The following is a 27,984-nucleotide window of genomic DNA, read 5'->3' as shown; positions in this document are numbered from 1 at the left end:
CCCTTAATTTTAGTATTGTCTGTATTTCACATTCCTTCGCAAACCACTTTTTTAAATGACCATATAGATTTTTTAATAAACAAGTCCACAATTATTGTGTTTTCAAACGTTTTGCACCATTTAGATTAAGTTACTTTTATGTTTTAAAAATGTTGTTTTTTCCCCCTAATATGGCTGACCTATATTAAAGTCACCATAAAATCAACATTTTCAACGTTTATTTTTCTAGGGCACATTGTTAGTATTAAGGTGAACAATCCGAAATTAATCCGCTGAAAAAGATCTGATCAAAAATTTTGGTAAACCTTAATCAAAATCTGACCATTTGTTCCCACTGTGGCACGTCAGCTCTGCTATGATGATGTCAGTTCGACGGCTTCGGTCAACTATTTCACATAGTATCATAAAAGTAGCTTATTTGTACCAAGTCATCTGATGTTTAAACGAGTCCTAAACCTAATCCCAACCATCATTGGAGGATTGTACTAAAATATACAAATGAGATTGTATTATTCATATGAATCAGCCACTAAATGAAAAAGAATTTGCACTGGGCAAAATATGCTTTGCCACACCAACATTAGCACCTCCAACCGTTAATTTGCTGCAAGTGAAAGATGAGGAGCTTCATCCCTGCTCAATATTCTGTTCACATCATACATCATCATATTGATATAAAAGTCTGCAGCAATATCCAGTTCACACAGACCTAAAGCTGATCTTTAGAAGCTTAAGGATATATGAGGCACACACAGTCATTCAGCAAGTTTAATATCTTCTTACACAGTGTCTGTGGTGTTCAGCATAGAGGAGCATGTCATTCTTTACAGTGCAAAAATCTAACATTATAGAGACAGGACTGGGGCGATGCATTATATTCGGCATGTCCTTGCAGTCAAAAATACCCCACTAGCAGGCCTGCCGTCAGCTACAAACATGCATCGCAAAGGTCAAATTTGGAGTATTACACAGATCCCACCAACAGGCCATGTTTGTTTTTATTTTTTAGCATTTCGTGATGGCATTATTGCTTTTGTCTATGTATATCATTGCTGGAATAGTATATTTTGGATTATGATTCATTATCATGTTGGGTTTCCTCTTTCGTCAAGGGAAATGTTTGTGTATGTTTAAAGTATTGTACGCGTGTGCTCTTTAAAAAATCTGTACACTTAGAAACAGTATAGAAACAACAAATGGAAAAGTATGTGCTGTTGGTCGCCTGTCTAAGTGAAATCGATGTTGGAAATGATAGAACGTAAGAGGTTTCTAGCTACGTTACGCATCACAGGTGAGTAGGGGACGGGTTTGGGGTGGAGGTTCACATCTCCTCCGCACACAACACCAGTGCTAACTCTGTTCTGTAGAGCTTGCCTCCGTCCGACAGAGCCATGATAGCACTCTTATACGTGGAGATTTTGTTGGCTTCTAGAACCTGTTGGAGATGAGAAGAGCATATTTAGTCTCAAAGGCTTGGAATTACTACATTTTATTTAAAGGTAACAATTTATATGGGCTGAATTGAAACAAATTAAGCTGAACATTACTAAATTTGTTTGTTTATTCATCCCATATAAATTGTTTGCAACCTCATCATTTGAGTAAATTCAATTATTTATTATTATTATTATTATTTTCAGTGTATGTACTGTATGTTAAGCTGGATCACAAAACTAATCTTTTACTGCACATGTACATATTGAGAAATAGCCAATAATCATACATTTTTCTTTAATGCCAAAAATCAATCGAATATTAAGTAAAGATCTTATGTGTTTGATGTTCTGTGAAGGGTTTTTGTAAATTTTGTACCATAAATAAATCAAAATAAGTGTTTTTATTAATATGTATTGCTAAGAACTTTATTTGGACAATTTAAAGGCAATATTCTTAACATTTAGATTGTTGTTGTTGTTTTACCTTCAAATTTCATAGTTTTTAGACCAAATATTGTCCAGTTCTAACAAACCATTAATGAAAAGTTTCAGTCTGAAAAAAATATATATCTAATTACGTTACGTAATATATGTAAGTACATTTATAACTAGTTTTGTGGTCCACACACTTTAAAAAATACACTTTTGTAACATTTAGTTCAACAAAAGTACCTTTAGAGTACACTTTTGTACCTTTAAGATGAACTTTTTTTTTTTACCTTTAATGTACTATGAGGTACACATTTGTACTGTTTAGGTTTTAATATAAACCTTTAAGGACCTGTTAGAAATAAAAATGAACCTTCTGAAAAGGTACCACCTCAGTGACAGATTTTGTACCTTAATTTCTGAGAGCGCATGCAGGGTCATGTTTATTTATTATATAACTGAAACAATTAAAAAACTAATCATGAATATATTGTTTAAAGTGGTTTGAATAGCTATGTTTACTCTCGTTTAACAGGTGAATATGACTTTGACTTTCATTATTTGACTCATTGCTTTAAAAAAAAAAAAATAATAATAATAATATATCAAAAGTGACATCAGTCTTTTTTAATTCAAATAAATCTTGTTTTGATCTCTGTTCAGCAGAGATTTGTGAATTAATGTATCATTGTTTTAAAACAATATTAAGCTGCATATTTGCTCTCAACATTGACAAACACATTGTAAACAAAGTATTAGAATGATTTTGAAAGGATCATGTGGAGTATTGGCTAAAACTACAACATCAAATGTATATATCAATTTTAAATCTATATTTTTGATGAAATAAATGTAAAAGTACCTTTGTAATAAAAATTGAATGGTCATTTAAATGTTTATAAAATAAAGCTGGTGTTGGCCTAAAACTTTTCCCACTGTAATAGAACATTTTTTTCGTTTCCGAGTTTCTCAGTAGCGGAAGACGTCATAGCTGGGTAAACTTAGAGTGGAGTGAATGGGAGAGTACAACAAATAATTTTTTAACAATCCTATTTGCTGAAATAATAAAAGAAAGACTCCACGATGATGATATAAAGACCTTTAGAAAAAGAAAAAAAAAAATAGTGTGAGACTGATATCCGCCGCCAGAGGAGAGAATAGCGTCAAATTTACTCTCGGCCCCATAGACGCTTCATTAGAAACACCTAGCATAAGCGGTAATTCGTTTTTTTTTTTTTTGTAATTTGACGCAAAAGTTGAAATAATAGCCTATATTCATACATGCACATATAAATGTTCATACGATTTTTAAAAATCAAAATATTAAAAACTTAAGGATTTAAGATTATGATGACCGTTAAACGCGTCATAACAGGCTTGTGAAAAGGGTCCATTCTATATATTAAATTTGCTGTTATTAGTTTTGAGCTCATCTACTGCATGTGGCATTGCTAATATATTTTATAGCTTAAATTCAACTTTAAAAATAGCTTTATATTTTTAATCTAATCAAATGCTCTCTAGAAGGAGAATGCCCCTCCCCTGATCTCACCTGCAGTCAACAGCTGCTAATCAAGGCTCAAAGTTGTGACAGAACAAACAACGTTTTCTGCCAAAGTTTCTTGTATTATTAGACATATGGAAGACAAAACATACTTCTAAATTGCTTTGCTAAACACCACCCAACAACAGAAGAAAAACTACACTTCATGGTGTTTCGCAGAAGTCTTTGTTTCAAAGTAAGTGCATATCTATGTGTTAAATGTGTTTGTTTCTCCACTGAGGCAGTGAAGTGGTTTTCTGTGTTAACTGACAGATTATTTAGAGCTCAACTTGCTCTGAACCCAATCTAGTCTTTGTAAATGTTAACAAAATATTAACATATGTTGGGTATCGCAGTTTGTTCCCCTTCGTCTTATAAGATGGTCCATAAAATGTCATGATTCGCACCCCACATGTAGCAGCAGCAGGAGACCATATTTCCAACTAGTATTATTAGTTAAGTATCTGCTTCAAGAAATGCATTTGTGTCCACTTAAGTGATAGAATATATCAAGATATATTAGAAAGTGCAATCCTGAAATCTCTGATTAGCTGATTTTATTTGTTTATTTATTTTTTTAAAGATCAAGTACCTTGTTGTTTTTCTCACAAAGGTCTTTAAGGAGGGCGTCAAGCTCGTTTTCGTCCATGTATCCGTTTCTGTCCTGAAGAGAGCGAGAGAATATAGTGAACATTAATGGGCACAGATGTGTGACAACCGCTGTGAGGAAACCAGCGTCATGCCACTTTACCGTCATTTCCTCTGTTCTCTATTCAGACATTAGCGACGCCTCATGCAATGTTCTCCAGGGAGAGATTGGAAATCAGGGCATTGAGGATCGATTTTGTACACAGAGTCAGTGCAATGACATGCTGGGTCTCGGGGAGCTCATTTGGGGAAAGTGGGTTTGTAACTTCATTTTGATGCTCTAAGACACCAAGATGCCATCCTGAAGACATTCAAACTGTATGTATTTTGGTTTAAAAGGAAATAATGAGTTATATTTACATATTTTGAAAAGTAATATAATTTATAAACTGAAAAATATACAATTAAAATCAGAATTATTAGCCCTCGTTTTTTTAAACTTAATTTTTGTTTAATGGAGATTAGATTTTTCCAACACATTTCTAAACATGATAATTTTAATAACTCATTTTTAATTATTTATTTTATCTTTGCCATGATGACAGTAAATAATATTTTTACTAGATATTTTTAAGACACTTCTATACAGCTTAAAGTGGCATTTAAAGGCTTAACTAGGTTAATTAGGTTAACTAGGCAGGTTAGGGTAATTAGGCAAGTTATTGTATTATGATGGTTTGTTTTGTAGACTATTGAAAAAATATATAGCTTAAAGGGGCTAATAAATTTGACCTTAAAACTGCTTTTATGACAAAATTAGGAAAGAGTGGGAGAAGGAGCTTAATACAGAGATATCAGGTGAGTCATGGATTATCTTTCCAAAAGTCATGATTTTCTATCAACGCAAGACACTGACTGATTCAATTTAAAGTTGTCCACAGACTTCATTATTCAAAATATTTTGATTATACTTTTTGTATTTTATTTATTTATTTATTTTTATTAATTTATGTTTTATTTAATTAGATGATATATAATATTTTTGATATGCTTTTTGTATTTATCTATTTATTTTATTTAGATAAATAATATTTTTATATGCTTTTATTTATTTTATTTAGATGATATTTTTGATGTGCTTTTGTATTTGTTTATTTATCTTTATTTAGATGATATATGATATTTTTGATATGCTTTTTGTATTTATTTATCTATTTATTTTTAGATATATTTTTGATATGCTTTTTGTATTTATTTATCTATTTTATTTATTTAGATATATTTTTGATATGCTTTTTGTATTTATTTATCAATTTATTTTATTTATTTAGATATATTTTTGATATGCTTTTTGTATTTTTTTACCTGTTTATTTTATGTGTTTAGATGATGTACAAAATTTTGATATGCTTTTTGTATTTTATTTATTTTGATATAATATTTTTTATATGCTTTTTGTAATGTTCATTTTATTTATTTAGATGATATATAATATTTTGATATGCTTTTTGTATTTTTTTATTTATCTATTTATTTATTTTATTACAAATAATAATTGGTCATGACCAAAAGCTGCACAAAAGATAAGATCATAAACAAAAATATTTTGTATGCATGTACATACTTTATATATATATATATATATATATATATATATATATATATATATATATATATATATATATATATATATATACATATATATATATATATATATATATATATATATATATATATATAACAATAAGCTGGTATATAAATATATTTAGGCCAATTAATAAATCCATGTATGACCATAATGTTAATAATGCCTATTTAGATCACCTCTTAATGAGCTGCTTAAAGAACAAGCTTGCAAGCTGCATTATCCCAGTGCAAACAGTATGTGGTCAAAGCGCACCGGTCTGCTAAACAGAGAGCAGCAGTCGACGGCTCTGTAATGAAGCGCCTCAGAGCTGTGAGCATATGCTGCCTTTTCTAATACCGCATGATTCCTAATAGTCCAAAAATGGCTATGTGTGCGTTTGTCTCCATGCGAGTCTGCAATCCGAACCTGCCAATCAATAAAGATCAGTGGTGCTGTCTTCAGCAGGGAGGAAGCTGTCCTATTCAGGGACACGGCAATACATTACAATGGAGCCACAGCCAAACGATTCATCTGTGTTTGTGGTGATATCCAGAAAAGAGCACTCTTTGCATACTAAACGCTGCCTTTCCTCTGGCGTTTAAACAATTGGAGACATGCTGGCCGATTTGTGGATGCTTGGTTATGCAGAAAATCAACTAGTATTAAAGGGAGAGTTCCCTCAAATGAAAATGTCTGAGAATTTTATTGAAATGAAAAGTTGTAATGTTTTAACACTCTATTTGTTTGAAACCAATTAGAGTTTTCTATCTTATGTTGTTTGTTGATGTTACATTTTTACTGTCGCATTTGACAAAAATGAATATAATTAATATTATTGTAATTTAAAGTGCAGTGAATTATGGAGCAGAATATATATTTTTCTTGCAAAGATTTTTTGCGTTATCTCGCAAATGTTTTGTAAGGAGACGCAAAGATGTTTTGTGTTCCCTCGCAAAACTGTTGTTTCTCAAACACTTCCTGTTCACTTCATACATGTCAACCCATCTGTTTTTGCCAGTTACCATTATATCCTGCTATCATTAAGTATTTTCCCCTATTTCTCCCATATTTTAAATCTTGAAAGCATGTTTAAATTAATATACAAATGTCTGCATTCACTTTTTCCATTAAACTCTGGGACCCGGTACTGGGCACATGACGTCATTTACTTCCACATTCTTTAAATTTTAAAGGTCAATACTGACCCAATACCCCCATAAGTGGTTGGGTTCTCTCAACAGTTGGAATAGAATAACTTTTACATAGATTATGATAGACATTTTTTCTTTTTTCCTATGATTTCTGACATGTGCAGGAACCAACAAAATTACAGCAACCTAGACTAAACAAACTAAAAGGTACACTTTTCAATTTGTTTACAAAAACAAGGGTTTTTTTTTTTTTGGAGAGGTTTATTATGACACAGATAACATCTACAATTATTTGAATCACTTTCAACAGTGTTTTATGAAAATTCTAATGGTTTTCTTTAAAATGATACCAAACTTTTGCATTTACACCTCTGCATGTGGGTTTGGGTAGGCAAAATTCAGCCCAATTGGACTTTACTTTAGGAGGTTAAAGCTGTGCGTCGATCATCGCCCTTCATATACATGTATAACAGCTGACTGACAAACGCGATTCGTATCAGCTTCTGTACACACCATTTAAAGTAACACCTCTGTTACCAAACGGGTGAAGACAAAGACAATAGAATACAAAAGACATGTCACTCGTATTGTTTTGAATGGGGAAAAGTGTAATGGTTAATATGGCGAATAAAGCCCCGACTACTACTACAGAAGCCAATCAATGATTGATGTTAGACTGATGTTTCTCCAGGGGGGAAGCTCGGACCAGACGTGTGCTTTTACAGTTTGGTGGTCAACAAACGCACTCTCGGCGAATACTTGCTTCACAGACAAGTTTAATTTTCTTCTTATTATAAAAACTGCAGTTTTATTTGTGTATATATTTATTTATTTTTTTACATTTGAGTTGCAACTGTCTCAAGCATCGTTCAATATATTACAGCTCTTAAAATTCAAAATAAATACCCCAGGCCTAATTTTCCAAGTGTTCTTTTGGTAAATGACAATTCGTTTTCGACGTTTTCTTTTCATCCATAGATTTCTAAAAACGTAAAAACTTGAAACAGTTTGTCACTGAAAACAATGTGTTGCATAGTGCCACTATATGCTAATTTGAAATCTGACAATTTCATGAAAAACTTGAATGAGCTGAAGGACCCTTTTCAAGCTGATGTGACTGAAGCCCATGATGTACACCTGTTTTTGTCTCAGAATATTTTCCATATTTAACTTTTGTTTGGACCCACGATAAAATTAAGTTTTGTTGTACTTTGGTGTGACACCCTTATTTTACTGAATATGTGCAACAAGTCAAAATTAATCAATTTTATATAAAGTAAATAGCACTATATGAAGATAAGTGTTCAATGAAGGTAAATCTCACGAAATTAAGATTTGTTTTTTAATTTTTGCTATGTCACACAATAGGACACTTTTAAGTGACCCCTGATATTTTCTCAAACATCAGACTTTAACCTGCATAAATATAACAATGTTTTCTTTAATTATGATGTTTTTCAACAAATCATTTTTACTGCCAATTTGCAACCTATATCCTCTTAATATCTATTTTTTTTAACAGAAATTGATGAATGTTGGAAATCAGTGAACTATCACTTCTATATATTTTTACTACTATGAATGTCAATGGCTACCGGTTTACAATATTGTAAATCATTAATAACGTAAGTGCCTGGTCTAATTTTACAAGTGGTTATTTTAGTAAATGACAATCTTTTTTTTCCATCCATGTATTTCTAAAAACAGGAACTTGATACATTTTGTCACAAAGTTCTATTGAGTGGCACTATATGAAGAGTTCTATGAAGAGATCCTAGAATGAGCATTTTTCCGCAGTTTCTGTGACACCCTTATTTACTGAAATTGTTCAAATTAATCATAATTTAATATAAAAAAAGTTAGCACCATATGAATACAAGTATGAATAGCGCTCTCATGCTCATGAATTTGTTGTTCTTAATGTTTGATATGTCACATCATAGGACATATTTAAGAAACAATTCAGTAAAAAAAAAAAGTGAAAGAACTGAAAAAGTTAGTGACCCCTGATATTTTCTCAAACATCATACTTTAACCCGCATAAATATAACAATGTTTTCTTTAAATAGGGTGTTTAAAACGAAGCATTTTACCGTCTATTTGTCAGCTGCCCATATCCTTTATCTTTTTTTTTTTTTTTTTTTTTGAATGTTGGAAATCAGTGAACTTTAACTTCCATAATTTATATATATATTTTTTAATAGTATGAATGTCAGTGGCTACTGGTTTACAATAGTCTTCAAAATATCTTTTGTTTTTGACAGAAGAAAAAAAGAGTGTGTGAATAACTGGAGAATAAATTCAAGAGTTCACACTTAGATATTGCTTTGATGATGATGATAATAATAATAATAATAGCAGGTATTGAGCTTGGAAATAATTTAGCCCAGGGCTCCCGCCAGCCTTGTCAATGAGCATATAAGGGGGTACGAGGTCAAGTAGTTCTCGAGAGCTCCCCCTGGTAAAGGAGGAAAAGGGGGAGATGGAGTGGATGGGGGGGGGGATTCTTAAAAAAATTGAAGATAAGGGAATAATGCTATTTATAGTAAGTTTGGAATAATCCGATTGGCTTACTAATGATTACAGATGAGAGACTAGCCGTGTTAAATCATATCATGTGCTCCTCTCGAAATAGTTTGTAAACTTCAAATATTTTTGGGAAAATTGTCTCTCATGCTGCCGGGCACACAGGATTTTGATTGTATTAAATCATAAGAATAAATGGCTGATCAATGCAAGGTTATTTTAGTTAACAAAAACAAAAGAAAAAAAAACGACTGAAACGAACTAAAATTATAGCAAAAACATTTTTTTCGTCTTTTGTAAACGTATTTAATACATAAGCCTTTAAGAAGTAAATTTATTTACTTCATGATGCCAGTTTTACGCCAGTCAGTCCTCATGATTTTGTATCTTGCACCTATAAAATATTCTAATTATAATTTTTTTTTAAAAACTAAAACTGATACTGAAACTTAGAAATCGAAACTAAAACTAAGCAATTTCAAAATATAGAAACTAATAAAACTAGCAAATCTACCTCTAAAAACTAATTAAAAATAACTGAATTTGAAAACAAAAAGTCAATACGAAATAACTAAAACTAATGAAAAATCCAAAACTATTATAACCTTGGATCAATGACTTACCTTATCATATAACTCAAAAATCTTGTTGAACTCTTTTCTGGCCATTTTCACACCCTAAAGAAAACGATTTGTTTAGCTTTAACTGGTAAAATCCAGATCAGTTATGAATCATGATTTAATGTAGACATACCTGAAATTTTAGTAGAAAGTTCTCATTGTCTGGTAACAGCCTGTTTAACAAAAACAATGACATATTTCCAATCTTTATCTCAAAAGATAATAGCCAGAGATTTATATATTTATAAGCAATTTGCAAGCTCACTGACCGTGCCATTTCTGACAGACATAATTTCCCATCTTTATTTGAATCAAAAATTTTCAGCTGAAAAAAGAAAAGTTGTATTTTGGTGAGATGACACAAAATGCAGATGTATTGCTTAAACTCAGTAGTTCTCTTACCGTAGTCAATGTGTACTCCTCTAGTTTCTTCTCATCATATGGTTTTTTAGCCCTTTGAAGCAGGTCTTTCAAAAAGTTCTGCAAAACATTAGATTGAGTACTAGCAATTACCATTCATCCACTCAAATGATTACTGCTGCTTGTTCAAACTACCTGTTTATATTGAGCTGACCCAACACAATTCTTGTAATTTCTTTGGGCAATTTATTTATGTTTAGTCCAGTCACATTTTTAAGCCGTTAACTTGAGCGTTTTGTGTTGGGACAACATGAAGAAATTGTGTTGGTCCAACTACCTGGTTAGGACCATTTATGGATCCAGCATGCTTTGCGTGGAATTGAATTAAGAGAGGGAAATGTTGACAAAGTAATCTTAGGTGTTTAAAGGTAATAGAAAGACTCGTTAGAGTTTAATCTTCACTTTAGTTTGAAGATTTAAAAGATTTTCATGTAATGCTTTGAGTTTTGCGATTACCACCCGTGCTTTGGGTGGTTGTAGCTTTTATTAGCAAAAGTCCTGCCTTTGAATGAAATTGAATTCATCCAATGAGTTATTTTTTGTGGATAAAGAAATTCAAATGAATGTATTCAGTCTTCCAGCTTTATTTAGTCCAACTCAACTTTCTCTTTAAATCCCCATGGGAAAATGAATGGGGGAAAAACTGACAGTCAGCATCCAGCACCAGAACTATTAATTTTCTGTAATATTAAGTACAGTCATTCTGTCTCTAAAATGCAGCGTCCATATTTCACAGAGCTCCCAGCATTTCCTCTTTCTGCCGGAGGTCCATTAGTAGCGGGTCCAAAAGTGGTCCGGTGTTGACAGATTGCACTCATCAAATCACTGACTGTAAATCTGGCAGCTGTTCAAAGAAAAACCGCTTCCCATTTTAATTTCAATGCACAAATCCTCAGTGCTTGCTTTACACAAGCCCCTTTGAGGCGTGCATATGCTTATTAATGCCGCTCTGCAAATCAAACCTTTTGTTCTGTTTGTTGTCATACTCTCTCCAGTCCACACGATAAAGAGCATTGCTGACTTATTGAGATGAAACCTATAATGTGGGTAATTCAAAATGTCCTAGACTGACCTTCTGAATGAGTTAGAAGGTCCAAATTACAGTCGAGTCTAGTCTTTAGTCTAGTTTGTTTTGTTAAACTGACATGAATTGATGGTTGGGGTTACCTCTTCTTTTTTGACATGTTGCTTCTAAGAATAATGATGGACAGGACATGATTTTGTCTATTGTGAATTTTATTTGACTGTTGGTTTGTTGTCATCTAAATGGCCTAGCTTTGTACTGTCTGATGTAAAACCAGCCAATAATAGTGTTGGACTGTATTTTAAAATACAATATGTTTGTCAGCAAATGTTTGTGCAAAAGTTTGATGATACAAAAGATATAAGTCAAACTAAGTCAGCTGCTCTGTGTTTCACGGAAACCTGGCTGAACGACACCATACTGGACAAGGTGCTTCACCTCAGGCTATCAGCTGTTCAGAGCGGATCGCGGCGAAGAATCAACGCGGAAATCACGCGGTGGCGGGACGTGCTTTTACATCAATGAAAGGTGGTGTACAGATGTAACCGTTTTAAAGAAGATGTGCTGTCCAGATCTAGAAGCATTGTTTATTAACGGAAAGCCTTTCTATTCACCGCGCGAGTTCTGCTCGTTCATCCTCATCAGTGTTTACATTCCTCCGCACGCGCACGCCAGCCTGGCGGTACAGAAACTAGCTGATCAGATCACGGTGATAGAGAAACAACACCCGGACTCTGCTTTAATCATTCTCAGGGATTTTAACAAAGCAAAACTATCCCGTGAACTGCCAAAATATAGACAGCATGTTAACATGTCTCAGAAGAGACAGTAAAAGGAGATCAGAGTCGCAAAAAGGAACTATTCTGAGAAACTAAGGAGTCAGTTCTCTTCCAACGACTCAGCATCTGTGCGGAAAAGTCTGAAAAACATCACAAACTACAAGACACCATCCCCCAGCACTGTAGACTATGAACGACTTGCAAACGACCTGAATGATTTTTACTGCTGGTTTGAGAAAATCCCCCACACCCACTCTGAACTGCTCTTCATGCCACCATTAACACCTCCACCACCCCCCGCCTCCCCCATACCTGCACTTCAGTTCAGTGAAGAGGAGGTGCGCCAGGTCTTCCGGAAACAGAAGAGGAAAAAAGCACCAGGCCCAGATTTTTTAACACCAGCCTGTTTAAAATCCTGTCTGACCAACTAGCCCCCATCTTCACCCTGATCTTCAACAGATCACTGGAGCTGTGTGAAGTGCCCTCCTGCCTCAAACGCTCTACCATCATCCCCATCCCAAAGAAACCCAAACTTACAGGACTAAATGACTACAGACCGGTGGTGCTAACATCTGTGGTCATGAAGTCTTTTGAAAAACTGGTGCTGGCCCACCTGAAGGACATCACTGAACCCTCACTGGACTCTCTTCAGTTTACGTACAGAGCAAACAGGTCTGTGGATGATATGTAAATATGGGACTGCAATATGTTCTGCAACACCTAGACAGACCAGGGACCAGTGTAAGGATCTTGTTTGTTGACTTCAGCTCGGCGTTTAACACTATCATCTCAACTTCTCCTGCCCAAATGATCTCAGCTCTCTGTGCCCACCTCTGTCTGTTAGTGGGTCAACAGCTTCCTAACGGACAGGCAGCAGCTGGTGAAGCTAGGAAAATTCTCATCTAGTATCCGCACAATCAGCACTGGCGCCCCCCAGGGGTGTGTCCTCTCCCCACTGCTCTTCTCCCTATACACGAATGACTGCACATCAAAAGACTCCTCTGTCAAGCTCTTGAAGTTTGCAGACGACACCACACTTATCGGCCTCATTCAGGACGGAGATGAGTCTGCTTACAGACAGGAGATTAAGGAGTTGGTTGTCTGGTGCAGTAACAACAACCTGGAGCTCAACACGCTCAAAACAGTGGAGATGATAGTGGACTTCAGGAGAAACCCCCCTGCTCTCCCCCCACTGAGCATCATGGACAGCATTGTGGCAGCAGTGGAGTCATTCAGGTTCCCGGGCACCACCACCTCTCAGGACCTGAAGTGGGACACTCACATTGACTCCATTGTCAAAAAAGCTCAACAGAGGATGTACTTTCTTTGTCAGCTGAGGAAGTTTAACCTCCCAAAGGAGCTGCTGTAACAGTTCTACACCTCCATCATTGAATCAGTCATCTGCACATCAATAACTGTCTGGTTTAGCTCAGCTACTAAATACACCCTCCAAAGACTACGTCGAATAGTTTGGACTGCTGAGCGAATCACTGGTACAACCCTTCCTACTCCCCAAGAACTGTACTTATCCAGAGCGAGCAAAAGGGCTGCCAAAATCACTCTGGATCCCTCACACCCAGCACACTGCCTCTTTGAACTCACCAGAACAGCCCGACACAGAAACAGTTTCTTCCCTCAGGCAATCCATCTCATGAACACTTGATGATAATAATTGTAGAACCAACATCACTACTTCCTATACACTTTTATACACTTATTTAACAACACACTTTACATGCCAATTTGCACATAACAGTTAATGTAGTTAATGAATTAGTAGTTAATATAATTCTGCATAATACATTGTAATAACTATAGTGCATGGAATATGTGTAACTGTCTACTTAAAGCGTTACCCTGAATTCCCATATAGACCTTAATATGAACTCCAATTACAGTTTTGGTCAAACAGGATATTTATGTCCATTCTTTAAGAAATTTGTATTAAAATCCCACAGGCCTACAGTTGTTGCTTTTTATTTATTTTCTGACAATGGAAGAATGCTGTGTGTATGTGTTGATTTTGTTTTACTGTATTGTTCTTCATCACGTTTTGTTGTGGTCAAATAGAACCTGAAATGTCACCATGGTGGATTTGTCACCTTTCTGAAAAGAGCATGTCAGCTTTGTTGTAAGCTAGAGATTTTTACAGTAATGGCGGTGTCCTTTCTATAGGTCAAAGCAACACACAGTATGTATTTGTTGGTAAAATATTAGGTCAAAGATTAGTGTTATTATCTTTAGGTCTCCTGAGACTTCATATTTATCTCAGCAGATCATAAAGGTTGAGCTTCTAAAGAGAAGTGTTGGTAAGATCACATCTATTAAGTAGTTAAAATTAGTTTCTTACCTTTAGCTCATCAGCTTCAATGTATCCACTGTGATCAGCATCATAAATTCTCCAAGCCTGAAAAATAAGTTAAATGAGATCGATGTTTACATTTAAACTTACACTTTTAAAAGATATGGAGCATGTGGACTACCATTTAAACGTTTGAAAGAATGCTCCCCAAAGGTGCATTTGATTACAAATAGTCTACAAGAACATCATCCGAGTCTTTTTGTATTTGAGGACTTTTATTTAGACATTTGCAATGTTTCCGAGCAAGTACTTTTGTGTTTTGGTTACTACAGTATTCAACATTTGAAGTGGATCAAAAAGACAAGGATAGGCATTGTTTCCTGATTTTAGGACAACTTTGAACTTCAAATGTTGACTACTGTAGTTGCATTCCAGATCACACCATGCACTTATTCACTTACAGTTTGTTTGTCTTATACACTTAACAGTTTAGTGTCGTCCCAAATGGAACACTTTTTTTTTTGTTTTTTGCTAAACGAAAACGCAAACCATCTCCTAGTTAAATAAACGACCAAACTAGCCTATAGTACCTGTAAAAATAAATAATCCAACCAACCGATAGCTCTTCCCCTTCTGCTACATGAGAAAAAATGCGAGCATTGAGTACATGAAGGGTTGTGTTTGTGTTGACTTGTCAGTTATTGGGTGAAGTTTTGTTCCCCACCACAGTCGCCACTGGCTTGCTTGGCACATGGATGGATTTGCTTTTCAGTGTTTGAACTTTCAGCAGTAAAATTTGAACCACGCTGAACTGAACTAAACTGAACTTCAACTCTAAACTGGACTGACACTTTCAATTTACTAGAACTTCTATGTTAAGCTGCTTTGACACAATCTACATTGTAAATGCGCTATAGAAATACACATGAATTGAACTGAATTGAATTAAGTGCATAATCTGCATATTTTAAGTGCAATTATTGTATTTAAAATCTTTTGAAGGGTGAATGCACTACTTATACTACAAAATGGCACAAAATAGTACATATGAATGTGATTTGGAACACACCTGTTCTTGCATGCCTTGGGTTTTGATAATCATTTGTTACTATGGTTTACTGATTGTTCCACACCCATATGTCTTTTTTTTTTTTCAGATTTTCTGCTATTTTCCTGCGTTCACTACTAAATTTTGACTGATCTGTAAATGTAAAAATGTTTATTCAAATCAATTTAAGTGAAACGTAATTCCTGCAAAAAGCTGAAGTTCATATTGTACATTTAAACCAGCGAGATGATGTAAACCAGTTTAACATTTAAAACAGTTGAATATAAATATATTATAAACAATTTTTATGATTGTAATAAAATGTAATGTATAATAACTGAATATAAAAACAAGAGTTAAATTAATGGTTTAAATTTCAGAATCACCTCCATAAATTCTGCACAGGACTTCAGCTGTTGTCGGAAAAATAGCAAGAAGTTTTCCTCTGTAGGAAGTATTTGAACCAACTGTGAAAGATGCAAAGAAAAAGATTAAATCACAAAAAATGCATACCTTTTTAATGCTGACAGCATCAATTACTGAAAGGATGTCAGATTATGAAGTGTCAAAGGCTGAACTGCTCCACAGAGCCGCTGACAGCTGTAAATCTACAAGCTTTCATCACTCTCAACAGGTTACAGATTTGACAGTCTGAACCAGCAATTATGCTTTCATAAATGCTGTTTTGATGATCAAATGTGACTCGCACTACTTCAGTTGAATAAAGCATTTCATAAATGCACAAGCATTATTGTTCTCGCATAAATAATCACAGCGTGAGCTGAATGCTGTGTCATGTCGCCATGTCAAAAGCTCTAATTTTGGAGCCTAAAACATCACTGGCAGTCAAATAAAGTTTACACACATAAAAAGCATCTTAAATCTAAGTTATGAGTCAACTTTATTGTTGAACTTCCCCAAGTGAAAAAATGTCAAAACAAGGATCAAATAATATTCAGTCATATTCCAGTGTGAAGAAAAACTTAAATGCTTATTCTGATCTGGATTAAATATTACAATTTAAAAAAAACAGTTTATTATTTTTTGATCCTCAAGTATTTCTGTATCTTTTTTATAATAAATCTGACCATATTTTCTAGTATATAATATATTGCTACAGTGTGTGAAAGTGTACTGATTTTGGTGGTTTACGAGGACAGTTTTTTTTGTATAATGACATGTATGTATGACATGTACTGTTAGACCTTGCCACAATTTTACAGTTACTGGGCATTTTTGCAGTAAATAAAATACCACATAGATACTGTTCACTACTGTGATATGCACTGCTTTGTGGATAATTGTAAGACTTTTACAGTAACTTTTTGGGTTATTCAGTAACTATATTAGGAATTGGTGGCTTTCTACTGTATCCAAAGTAATCAAGTTTTGCTAATTTAATAATAATAAAAAAATCAGTTAACATCTTGTATCACAATATGTATTTACCGAAAATTACCTTTTAAAATGAATATAATAAAAATGAATAATAAAAATATTGTTGTAATGGTCTCATCACTTCTTTGGAATGTATTAAGATCAAAAGTAAATACTAAAAATAAAGATTTTGCTGCTAGTGTAAAATTAAAATGTGGTACAGGGCATTTACCATAAGTTTCTGTAAGGCTATTTTATTGTAAAATAAAATTGCGGTACGGCCCTGCTACTGTAAAACACATTTTCAAGCAAGTTACTGTAGTCCTGCCAGTAAGTTACCGCAAAAATACAATAAAATGTCTAACAGTGTAGTTGTACTCTGTTACAGTGGTTTACGAGGCCATGCGCTATGTCCTTATAATGCAAAACACTTCAAAATCAAACTTGAGGTCTTTTGACACAATTTTTGCCACAGGTTTCCTGTGAGGGTTGCGTTTAGGGCAGGGGTAGGGTAAGGCCATAGAATTAGGGGTTTTACTGCATAAAATACATTACGCCCATAGAGAGTCTTTGTAACGTGTGTGTGTGTGTGTGTGTGCGCATGTGTTTATGACATTGTAACAATAAATTATATACTAGTAATAAATATGGTATAGTAATTTGTCTTACCTCAATGATGCCTATTTTCCCATCAGCATTTTGCTCATATTTCTCCACAAAAGCCTTCATTTTGTCTGTTAGTTCCTGGAATAAAGTCAAACATGAGAAAAATCAACAAACGGGCATCCTGAAGAGTAACTATTATGGATTGGAACAAAAAAAAAAAGTGGTTTGCTGCAAACTCCTCTGGCTACAATCAAGCTTCCGGGTGTTTCAGTGGATTTCTGCTGCCTTCTGAAAGTCATTGATGTGTAAAAACAAATCCACATAGACAGATGGGATGTGCTGCTGTCTTCAGCCCTCATTGCACAACGCTGATTGTGTTTTTATATTACTTTTGATACAGAAGAGAGGAGTTCTCATTCCTCAAAAAACCTGCCCGTCTTGGCAAAGGACGCAGAGCGATGACTGTGCAAAAATGACTTAATGTGAAACACTTCAGTTTGTTCACATGATGAAAGTTAAAGCCCAGACTCCAGAGTTAGATTTATCCACTTGATATGCCAAAAAAATTCACACTCAGTCCCACGTTTTAAAAAGTTGTCTTAATTACTATGTACTAATATTTCAAATATTCATTTGGTACAATGCACTTAAGCACACTTGGGTTTTTATACGGTACTTACAGTATAAAAGGTATCTGCATTTGTTATTAATGTATCTTAAATCTTTCCGTAAACCTTTCCCATATCCCACCTCAATAGCACCATATTGTTGTGCAATACAATATGGACAAAATAAGTACATTGTACTTATATTTTGATGTCAATTGTAGTTAAGGCCACTTAATTTTAAGTGGACCATGTGTTGTTGTTTTTTTTTATCTTTTTGCCTAATCTTATTTGACTCGATAATCAATACATTAGCATTAGCATTTTGCATTTTTTTTTTATTAAGGAAGAAAGTGTTGATTTCAAATAAATGTTTTGAAAATAAAATCTCAAAATATAAGTGAAATAATGATCCATAGTCTTTCATGGGAATACCCCCATGAAGATACACTGAAAAAAAAGATTTAAAGATGATTCCTTGGATAAAATTTTTTTTAAGTTAAGTGGTTATAAACAATTTATTTGGGCTCAATTTAAACAAATTAAGTTGAACATTACTAAATTTAGTTTGTTTGTTTAATTCAACACACTAATTATTTGCAATAATTTTGCAGACATTTTTTTTCAGTGTATATTCATGAAAAAGTTAAATACTTCTGATCTGTGCAAAATATTAATTTACAGAATGAGGTTAAGTGATCATACTATTCTTTTTTTTTTTTTTTTAAAGACATTGACACATGGATAACACCTAATGATCTGTAGAATTGTGCAGAGCATAAAGATTTATAATTGACAGTTATTATTTTCTTATTCTTTTATAGAGTATTGTGTCATCCAATGATTCTTGCAGCAAATATGACTGACAATAATTGGTACAGTATAATACATTATTTTAAAGAGGACATATTGTAATATACCATATAAAAAAGACTTGTCTTTATTGTTGCATAGTATGACCCATTGACTTTAAAATGCTTTTAGTGGATTTATCTTTGTCCTTTTAGATATTGTACTTAAAATCAGAAAGCACAATCTGAAGTTTATTTGCAGTTAATCTAAGTTAACTAATCTTAACACTATACAAGAACACTGAGAATTAGTTTGTGTGCAAGTATTCCTGACAAAAATCTTGTCATCTATCCAAGTTTTAGGAAAAACAAATAACAACTTGACTTCTAGTTAATCATTTGCAATCTAAAAGTGGCTAAAGGCAAAGCTCTCTAGATTACGCTTATTTTACCAAAATAAAATATGATCATGCCTTGGTTTTTTTATTTTTATTATTTAATTAGGACAGTAAGGTCTGACTTTGCTTAAATCATGGTGCAGTGGAAAAAAAAATTATGTATGACTCCCATGAGCTTGGAGAACTGCATTAATCTCTCTAATGACTCAAATAACTTATTAATAAAGTCATCTGGAATGGCAAAGAAAGCGTTTTTGCAGGACCTCCAGAGTTCATCAAGATTCTTTGGATTCATCTTCAATGCCTCCATCTTACCCCAGACATGCTCAATAATGTTCATGTCTGGTGACTGGGCTGGCCAATTCTTTTCTTTCAGGAACTTTGTGGTGGTGGTTGAAGTATAAGAAGAACCGCTATCCTGCTGAAGAATTTGCCCTCTCCTGTAGTTTGTAATGTAATGGGAAGCACAAAATGTCTTTACCTCAGACTGTTGATGTAGCCATCTACTCTGCAGATCTCTCGCCCGCCCCATACTGAATGTAACCCCAAACCATGATTTGTTTTCCTTCACCAAAGTTGACTGATTTCTGTGAGAATCTTGGATCCATGCGGGTTCCAATAGGTAAATAAAAATCTACCTTCTGCCTCTTTTCCAAATGATCAACTAGAATTTATCAACTTATTATTTGTTGCTCTTACAACTGGGATCGATGACAACTTTTTTGTCAGGTAGTGTACTGTAATAGACAATTTAATAATAAACTTGGCACATACATGTTTGAGTCTTAATATTGATTAGTTAAAATAACTGTGATTTTTAAAAATCAGCTCATGTGCATTAAATAAAATATAATTTATTTATTTATAAAAAGAATCACAAATACAAAGATGTGCAAGCAAATTTGCAACTATAAAAATGTATGATCAGTCATAGCAAGAACATTTTTGTTAATTTTAGCTTATGAAAACAAGTAAACCATGCTTTCAAAACCACTTTCAAGCCATTTTAACTATTCAATGTGAAACTACAAAAATTTTACTTGCATTAAACAAAGTTTTGATTTGTGCTGTTGTTTTGTTTTTTGTATTTGTTGGATGAAGTCATATTTTACTCCTCTGATGTGTGCAAACTGTCAGCGTTATGGAAGTTTTTGAATTTTAGGCGAGCACACTTGAAGAAAAGATTAAATCAAACTCAGACACATTTACTGTACTGAAGTCAGAATGAATGGAGCTGTTATGCGCAGAGGCCCATGAGAGACATTTCTGGTGCCGAAAAGGCCAGCATGAAATCATTAAAGGTGTGAAATGACCCAGCGACTGCTTTTCCTCAGTCCTGTCACAGTCCATCAGCTCCTCTTTATGCCTAATAGTGTCGTAACTCAATGACATGCACATCGCAATAAAGCAAAGCAACCGGACACCACCTCAGGACAGCGTGGAGGACAAGAGTCACGCTTTTACAATCTCAGACCAGCGTGCACCTGTATATTATAGTAACCTGAAGGTTTCATCCTCATTTAAAATTAGCTGTGATTTTTGGATGCATTTGTTGCAAACAATGTATTCTGGTGTTTATTATTATTATTATTATTATTATTATGTATATTTTTTACAATGCATTTCAATTTTATTATTATTTCTATAAAATTTGCCATCAATTATGTTAGTTTAATGTCGTATTTGACTTGCATTCATATAATTTATTATCATTAAAAATAATTGCCTTCAATTATTATTATTATTATTATTATTATTATTATTATTGATAACAACAACAACCATGATAATAATAAGTTGTTGTTATTAAATTTGATATCAATTGTTTGTTGAAGTACTTTATATTTTACTTTAATATTCATTATTATATCATTAATATTAATTGCCACCAACCACTATTAATATTATTATTATTATTATTATTATTATTATTATTATTATTATTAATGCATTCACCATCAATTAGAGCTTGGTTGGCTTATAGGACTCTTGAGGCAGCTGATGGGTACCGACAGGCCAAGCGTGCTGCAGCCCTGGCGGTTGCAGAAGCAAAAACTCGGGCCTGTGAAGAGTTCGGGGAGACCATGGAGGAAGATTACTGGTCGGCCCCAAAGAGATTCTGGCAAACCATCCAACACATTATGAGGAGAAAGCAGTTCCACACCAACACTGTTTACAGTGGAAGTTGGGAGCTGTCGACCTTGACTAGGGATGTTGTTGAACGGTGGAGGAAATGCTTTGAGGATCTCCTCAACCCCACTGACATGTCTTTCATTGAGGAAGCAGAGACTGGGGATTCAGTGGTGGACTCACCCATCACACAAGCTAAGGTCACTGAGGTATTTTGCAAGCTCCACAGTGGCTAAGCAGCGGGGTTGGGTGAGATTCACCCTGTGTATCTTAGGTCTCTGCATGTTGTGGGGTTGGCTTGGCTGGCACGTCTCTACAAGATCGCATGGAGGTCGGGGACAGTACCTCTGAACTGGGCAACTGGGATGGTTCCCATTTTTAAGAAGGGGAACGGAGGGTGTGTTCCAACTATAGGGGGATCACACTCCTCAGCCTCCCTGGGAAGGTCTATGCCAGGGTACTGAAGAGGAGGATCCGGCCGATCGTTGAACCTAGGATCCAGGAGGAACCATGCGGTTTTCGTCCAGGTCGCGGTACACTGGACCAGCTCTATACCCTCGAGAGTTCATGGGAGTATGTCCAACCAGTCCGCATGTCATAGAGCATAATTTCTATGTGCAGCCTTGGGCTGGAGGGGGTTCACTTCGGGGACCATAGGATTTCATCTGTGATATTTGCAGATGATGTTCTGTTGGCTTCATAGAAAATGGACCTTCAGCATGCACTGGGGTGATTTGCTGCTGAGTGCGACATGGCTGGAATCTGAATCAGCACCTCCAAGGCCTAGGTGCTCCACCAGAAAAAGGTGGTTTGCCTTATCCAGGATGGAGGACAGTCCTTACCCCAGGTGGAGGAGTTCAAATATCTTGGGGTTTTGGTCACGAGTGAGGGAAGGCAGGAGCATGAGATTGACAGGTGGATTGGTGCAATGGCAGCAGTAATGCAGTCAATGTACTGGTCCGTTGTAAAGGAGCTGAGCTGAAAGGCAAAGCTCTTGATTTACCGGTCCATATACATTCCTACTCTCACCTATGGTCAAGAGCTTTGGGTCATGACTGAAAGAAACAAGCAGCGGAAATGAGTTTCCTTCACAGAGTAGCAAGGCACACTCTTATGGATCGGGTGAGGAGCTCTGTCACCTGGGAGGAGCACGGAGTAGAGCTGCTGCTCCTCCACATCGAGAGAAGTCAGCTGAGGTGGCTCGGTGTTCCAGGTATGTCCCACCGGGAGGAGGCCTTGGGGAAGACCCAGGAAATGCTGGTGGGACTGTCTCTGGGAATGCCTTGGGAATGCTCCTATACCACCCCCCCTCTCTCTTGAGACTTCTGCCCCCGCAACCCGGCTCCGGAAAAGCGGAAATTAATAAATGAATGAATTATTATTTTTACTCCTCCTACTACTACAACTAGCTATCAGCCAATCCAAGTTTTTAATATGTATTTTGATTGATTTATAGTAGTAGTAGTTGTTGTCAAATCGGTGTTATCAATATGTATTTTTACCATTTTGTTTAAAGCATTTCACTGTTAAATATATTTTACTATATTTGGTTATTATTAATACATCACTGTTACTATTGTTGTTGTAAAATATTGATTAATTAATTGATTACTTTCAGCACTGATCAAACATTTATAATCCTAAATAAATGCTCAACCCTGAGCTGTTCAGACAGAAGTAATTACAGTGCTTAATGACTAAAATCTCTGACCTTCATGACGGAATAACTCAAAAACACCACATTTACGACATTCTCAACACTCATTCAGCAGCAGTTATTCAGCATCTATTCATTCGCCCTCAGCCTTTATAGATGTTGTTTGCTTGCCAATATCAGCATGTGTTTATTCCAGACAAGATCAAACCATCATTTGTAACAGTAATGAGTTTCATCCAAGGTCATTTTTCTACATCGAGTCTTTTGGTTCCTTCATCAAAATCTGTGATCCGTGTTTTTTTGACACTGTTTTTGACAATTTTGCATTTTATTTGTTCAAAAATATATAGTAAAAACTGCAAAACAGAATTTTTCTAACTGATTGTAGTTTCAAATGTAATTTATTCCTGCAATTCAAATATGAATTTTCAGCATTGTTAATCCAGTCTTCAGTGTCACATGATCCTTCAGAAATTATTGAAATATGCAGATTTTCTGTTCTGTTATGATCAGTTATTATTGGTTATCAGTTATTAATAATGATTATTATACTTATCAACTTCTACATAATTTTGTTGGGACAATCTGCGTTTTTCTTTCAAAGTATTAGTTTTAAATAAAATCATTGTTCACTCTTTAATGTATCCTTGTTCAATAAGTAAAAACATATAAATAGTACCTTTTGAATGGTACTGAATCAAATTTGCCACCAAATAATGAGGCCCAACAATTTTCAGCACTAAAAATAACACTAAACATTTCTTTATCATTAAAATCTGCATATTATAATGATTTTTGAAGACTGGAGTAATAATGCTGAAAAATTTACTTTATATCACAGGAATAAATTAGAAAATTGTACGTTGTAAGTAGTGTTTTTGATCTAAATGCAGCCTTGATGAGCAGAGTAAGCTTTGAAAACATTTTTTAAAACTTACTGATCTGATCTTATTATTATTATTTTTTTTTTTACTTTTTGAACTTTTGACCCATGGTGTATGTAACAGCAGATTGCATGCGTAGAGGACGGTGGAGTTATTGTGAAAAACACAGTTGAGAGTTTATCCTGCGTGACTCCAGCAGCAGATGTGCATGAACACAGATGGAGAGACGAACTGTCCTCTAACAGAGCTTAAAACTGGTCTCATAACAAGCCACTCCATCATATGACACAGCAAAGACTGAATTCATCATCATCTATTAGAAATACCAGAGGCGATGTAGAGCTACTAAATTCACTGTATTTTCCCAAAGGTCATCTAAAGAGTCACTTTGCTGAACAAAAATGTTTCTTTAAGATGACCCTTAACTTATACTAACCAGAAAGTCATTCATTTTCACCATGTTTTATTTTTTAGATTGCGTATTATTTACAGTCTACAATTTGCCAAGAGAGCTCAAATGTATTGCAAGTTAAGAAAATGCAATGCTAACAAATTCAGAAAACATCATCAATCTGACAACACAAGTGGGTGCAAATTCTCACAACACATGCAAATAAAGAAATGTGCTGCAAATAGTGCAGACCACAATGGAAATGTCTTGTGACCCCCAAAAAGTGACGAACCCAGCTGTTTCCTGTTTAGAGTCAGCAGTGTTGTTATCTGAGAGGATATGTCTGTATTTATGTTACAATGCTGAAAATAATTTTCCAATTGTTAGTGTCTGTTTGATTTTATTTTTTTTTTATTTATTTTTTCTTAACTTTTGAACTCTCTGGTCTAGCATACACAAGATAACTAAAAGACATGAAACTAAACATAAAACTAAAAGACTTAATGTAAAAATCCATAGGAAAATCATGAGGGAACCACTAGTGAAATCATTGATTGCACACGATGCACAGTCAAGCGTTCATAAAACTGAAATATCATTTAGCATTTCTGCCCATAGGGAGAGCTACAAATAAAAAACGTTTTTTCTTCTTTTTTTACATTTTAGGCAAGCCGAAATGGGCTTCATGCACGGCTAGAGTTTTAAAGCCAACGATGAACTTCCGGTGAAAGCTTAATGTGACTATTTTCAGTTTCACAAGGTTCCTTTTACAGCATCGATGTTGTAATGTAATTACAATACATTCTGTTAAATAGACTTAAGCATTCATTTAGTTGCTCAAGCATAAAACGAGATGAAAGACTGTTGTAACCGCTAGCTAGCACAGAAATACCATTGAAAATATTGGGGTCAAAATAAACTGTGATATTTTAAAGACATGGCGGGGAGAAATGAAATTTTATGCAGTGCTTCTTGTCCGATCTGAGACCCACTTCATATCGAATATCTAACAGACAGTGAAGATCGCTGATTGCTAAAGAAATCAGATCTTAAACATGACAATTTTGTAATGGAAAGACTGTTCACAGGAAGCCCTCGGGCTGCCTGGTTGAAAATTAAAAGTCTGTGTGCATTGGCATATCCTTGCAATATCAAAAGCAGCCACCAAACGATTTCACACGAGATTATGTATGCATGTACATGTGAGCATATGCAGTCTACGTGAGTGTAGGTCTATGTATAATGTACATAAACATATTTTTTTTTATAATAAAATGCACTGAAAAAAAGTCCATTGCAAATTGTTGCAATTTATATAAGCTGAATTTAGACAAACAAAGTTGAACATTACTAAATATAATTTGTTTAAATTCAGCCCATATAAATTGTTTACAACCTTAAAAAATTCAGTAAATCCAATGAATCATTTCAGTGTATATGGTGCATTTATTTTTTTCTCATTTTACTTTTAAATAATCAGTTTTGCATTTTCAAAAAAAAAAAAGAAAAAAGTCTATTCTTAAACACCGTAAATGCAGGGTTCCACTCAATTCATTCATGTTGTCCCTACACAAATTAATTACGTTAACTTTAAAAATTTAAGTGGATTGAACATAAAACAATAAAGTTTCCTCCTCAAAAAATCTCCAGAATTGTTCAGCTCATTTTAAACAAGGAGCAAAAATCATTTTTTGACAGAAGCTGTGCAAAAACGCAACGAATATTTAATCTGATTTATTATTTATTTTTGGAAAGATTTTTAACAATTTTCTACAGAAATTACGGTTTACTTGGACCTCAATATTGGTTAAGGGCAGCTAATATTATTCACCACGGTTAATTACTACTACTAATACTACTACTACTACTAATAATAATGATGATTATTATTATTATTATTATTATTATTATTATTATTATTATTATTATTATTATTATTATTATTATTATTTATTCTTAATATACACAACGTCGTCGTCTGTCCCATAACCCCCAGCCTGATTGCTGACCTCCCAATACGCAGCAGCAGCAGATTGAATAAAACTGTGACTTACCAGTCCCGCTTGCTTTCGAGCTTGTTGAAGTTCTTTGATAAAATTCTGCAACTCCTTCCCCTCGATAAATCCATTACCTGAGAGCATTTACAGCCCACATCAATCACACAACACAGTTTCAAATTACAGATGTGCTTTCATCAGTCAGAATCTGAAATACCTAACACACTTTTCTCAAATTTTGACCTCCTCACAGGTTAATGCACGATAACCATTATTCTAACCAAACTTTTGGAAAGCAGGTGGCAAGAATTCCTTTTTTATTCCCCAAAAACGTTTCAGTTCATGAAATCCACAAAATAAGGAAAGCAATTACCATCGTTGTCATAATGATGGAATATATCCAGGAACTGCGAGGCTGAGATCTCTACTCCCTGCAGGTACGCGTTTGCCATGTCGTCTCCGGGTGTCGGGCGCTGATGCTGTGAGAGAGGCTCTGATGTGTCCTCCAGTATTTAAGATAAGTTGAGCCCTCCCTCTCTCCCAGATGATGCTGGCGAACACCTCTGCTCTGTCTCCGCGCGCCGCAGGTACTCTCTGACTGCTGCTGCTGCTGCTGAGCCACACAGATGTGAGGCGCATTTAAATCAGGACGACTTCTTTCTGCGCCGATGTCAGGCTCCTACCGAGCGCATTGACACTAATAAAACTCAAAATAGGATCTGTGGAACATCTGGCCGTAAAACAAAACAAAAAGACAGGTCACAACTGACACGAGCTGTAGTGAGCAACCCATGCGCTTATGGTAATTAAAGGTGATAATTATGCGCTTATTCGCATCGATTTTTATTTATTTATTTTTTTTTTTTTGGAAGGGTGAAGGTCTTTTGGCACTTCCCCCCCATAATATAGCCTATTCAGTGGTGATCGAAGTAAAATAATAATAATTTTAAAATGTATCTATCGTAGTACTAAGCATCAATATTATTAAATCTCAAGTAATTTAACACTTTATGATGTACTTGTGTATTACAAGATAAAAATCACTTATTGATTATTTGGCAACAATGCTTCATTTTATTAGCAAATCTTACATTTAAAAAAAATAAAATAAAATTTCAGAAGTGCTTTAGCATTGTTTTTCAATGGGGTATATGCACACGGACTTTTAATTTTCAGTCATCCACCCTAAGCAGTTCCTGTTGCTCCATTACAAAATCATCACGTTTAAGATTTAATTTCTTTAAAAATCAATGATCTTCACTGCCTGATTGATATACAAAATAAAGTTGGTCTCAGACCAGACAAGCAGCACTGCATTAAATATTTTTTTCGCACTATGTCTTTTAAAATATGGAAATTTATTTTACGCCAGTATTTTTTAATAGAGTTTCTGCGCTAACCGGCTTCTACTGATGGCACTTATATTTACATGATCTTTTATCTTGTTTTACGCTTGAACAACTAAATGAATTCTTAAGACTATTTAACTGATTGTATTTTAATTACATCAATGCTGTTTAGGAACCTTATGAAATTGAAAAGTCACAACCTTTTACTGGTAGTTTATTGTTGGCCGAAAAACTTTAGCTGTGCAAATAGCCCCTTTTACTTACAAAAAAAATTATAAATTTTGTTGTAATTAAGTAATTTTGCTC

The 27,984-nt window shown here is 34.5% G+C and overlaps 1 protein-coding gene across 1 annotated transcript; it reads right to left on the bottom strand.

Moving 5' to 3' along the window:
- Positions 1-754: 754 nt before the first annotated feature.
- calb1 (calbindin 1) lies at positions 755-26,818 on the bottom strand. Its single transcript, XM_056476238.1, has 11 exons — positions 26,703-26,818; positions 26,387-26,463; positions 17,540-17,614; positions 15,880-15,960; positions 14,494-14,550; positions 10,323-10,400; positions 10,190-10,245; positions 10,054-10,093; positions 9,924-9,977; positions 4,001-4,072; positions 755-1,435 (listed from the first exon to the last, which is right to left on the bottom strand). The coding sequence occupies exons 1-11, from the start codon at positions 26,779-26,781 to the stop codon at positions 1,322-1,324; spliced, it is 783 nt and encodes a 260-aa protein (XP_056332213.1). The 5' UTR covers positions 26,782-26,818; the 3' UTR covers positions 755-1,321.
- Positions 26,819-27,984: the final 1,166 nt, after the last annotated feature.

The sequence above is a fragment of the Danio aesculapii genome, chromosome 16 (assembly GCF_903798145.1).
Source record: "Danio aesculapii chromosome 16, fDanAes4.1, whole genome shotgun sequence".
In the NCBI taxonomy this organism is placed as follows: domain Eukaryota; kingdom Metazoa; phylum Chordata; class Actinopteri; order Cypriniformes; family Danionidae; genus Danio; species Danio aesculapii.
Note: the sequence above shows the minus strand (reverse complement) of the source record. Positions and strands in the feature narration are given on the sequence as shown.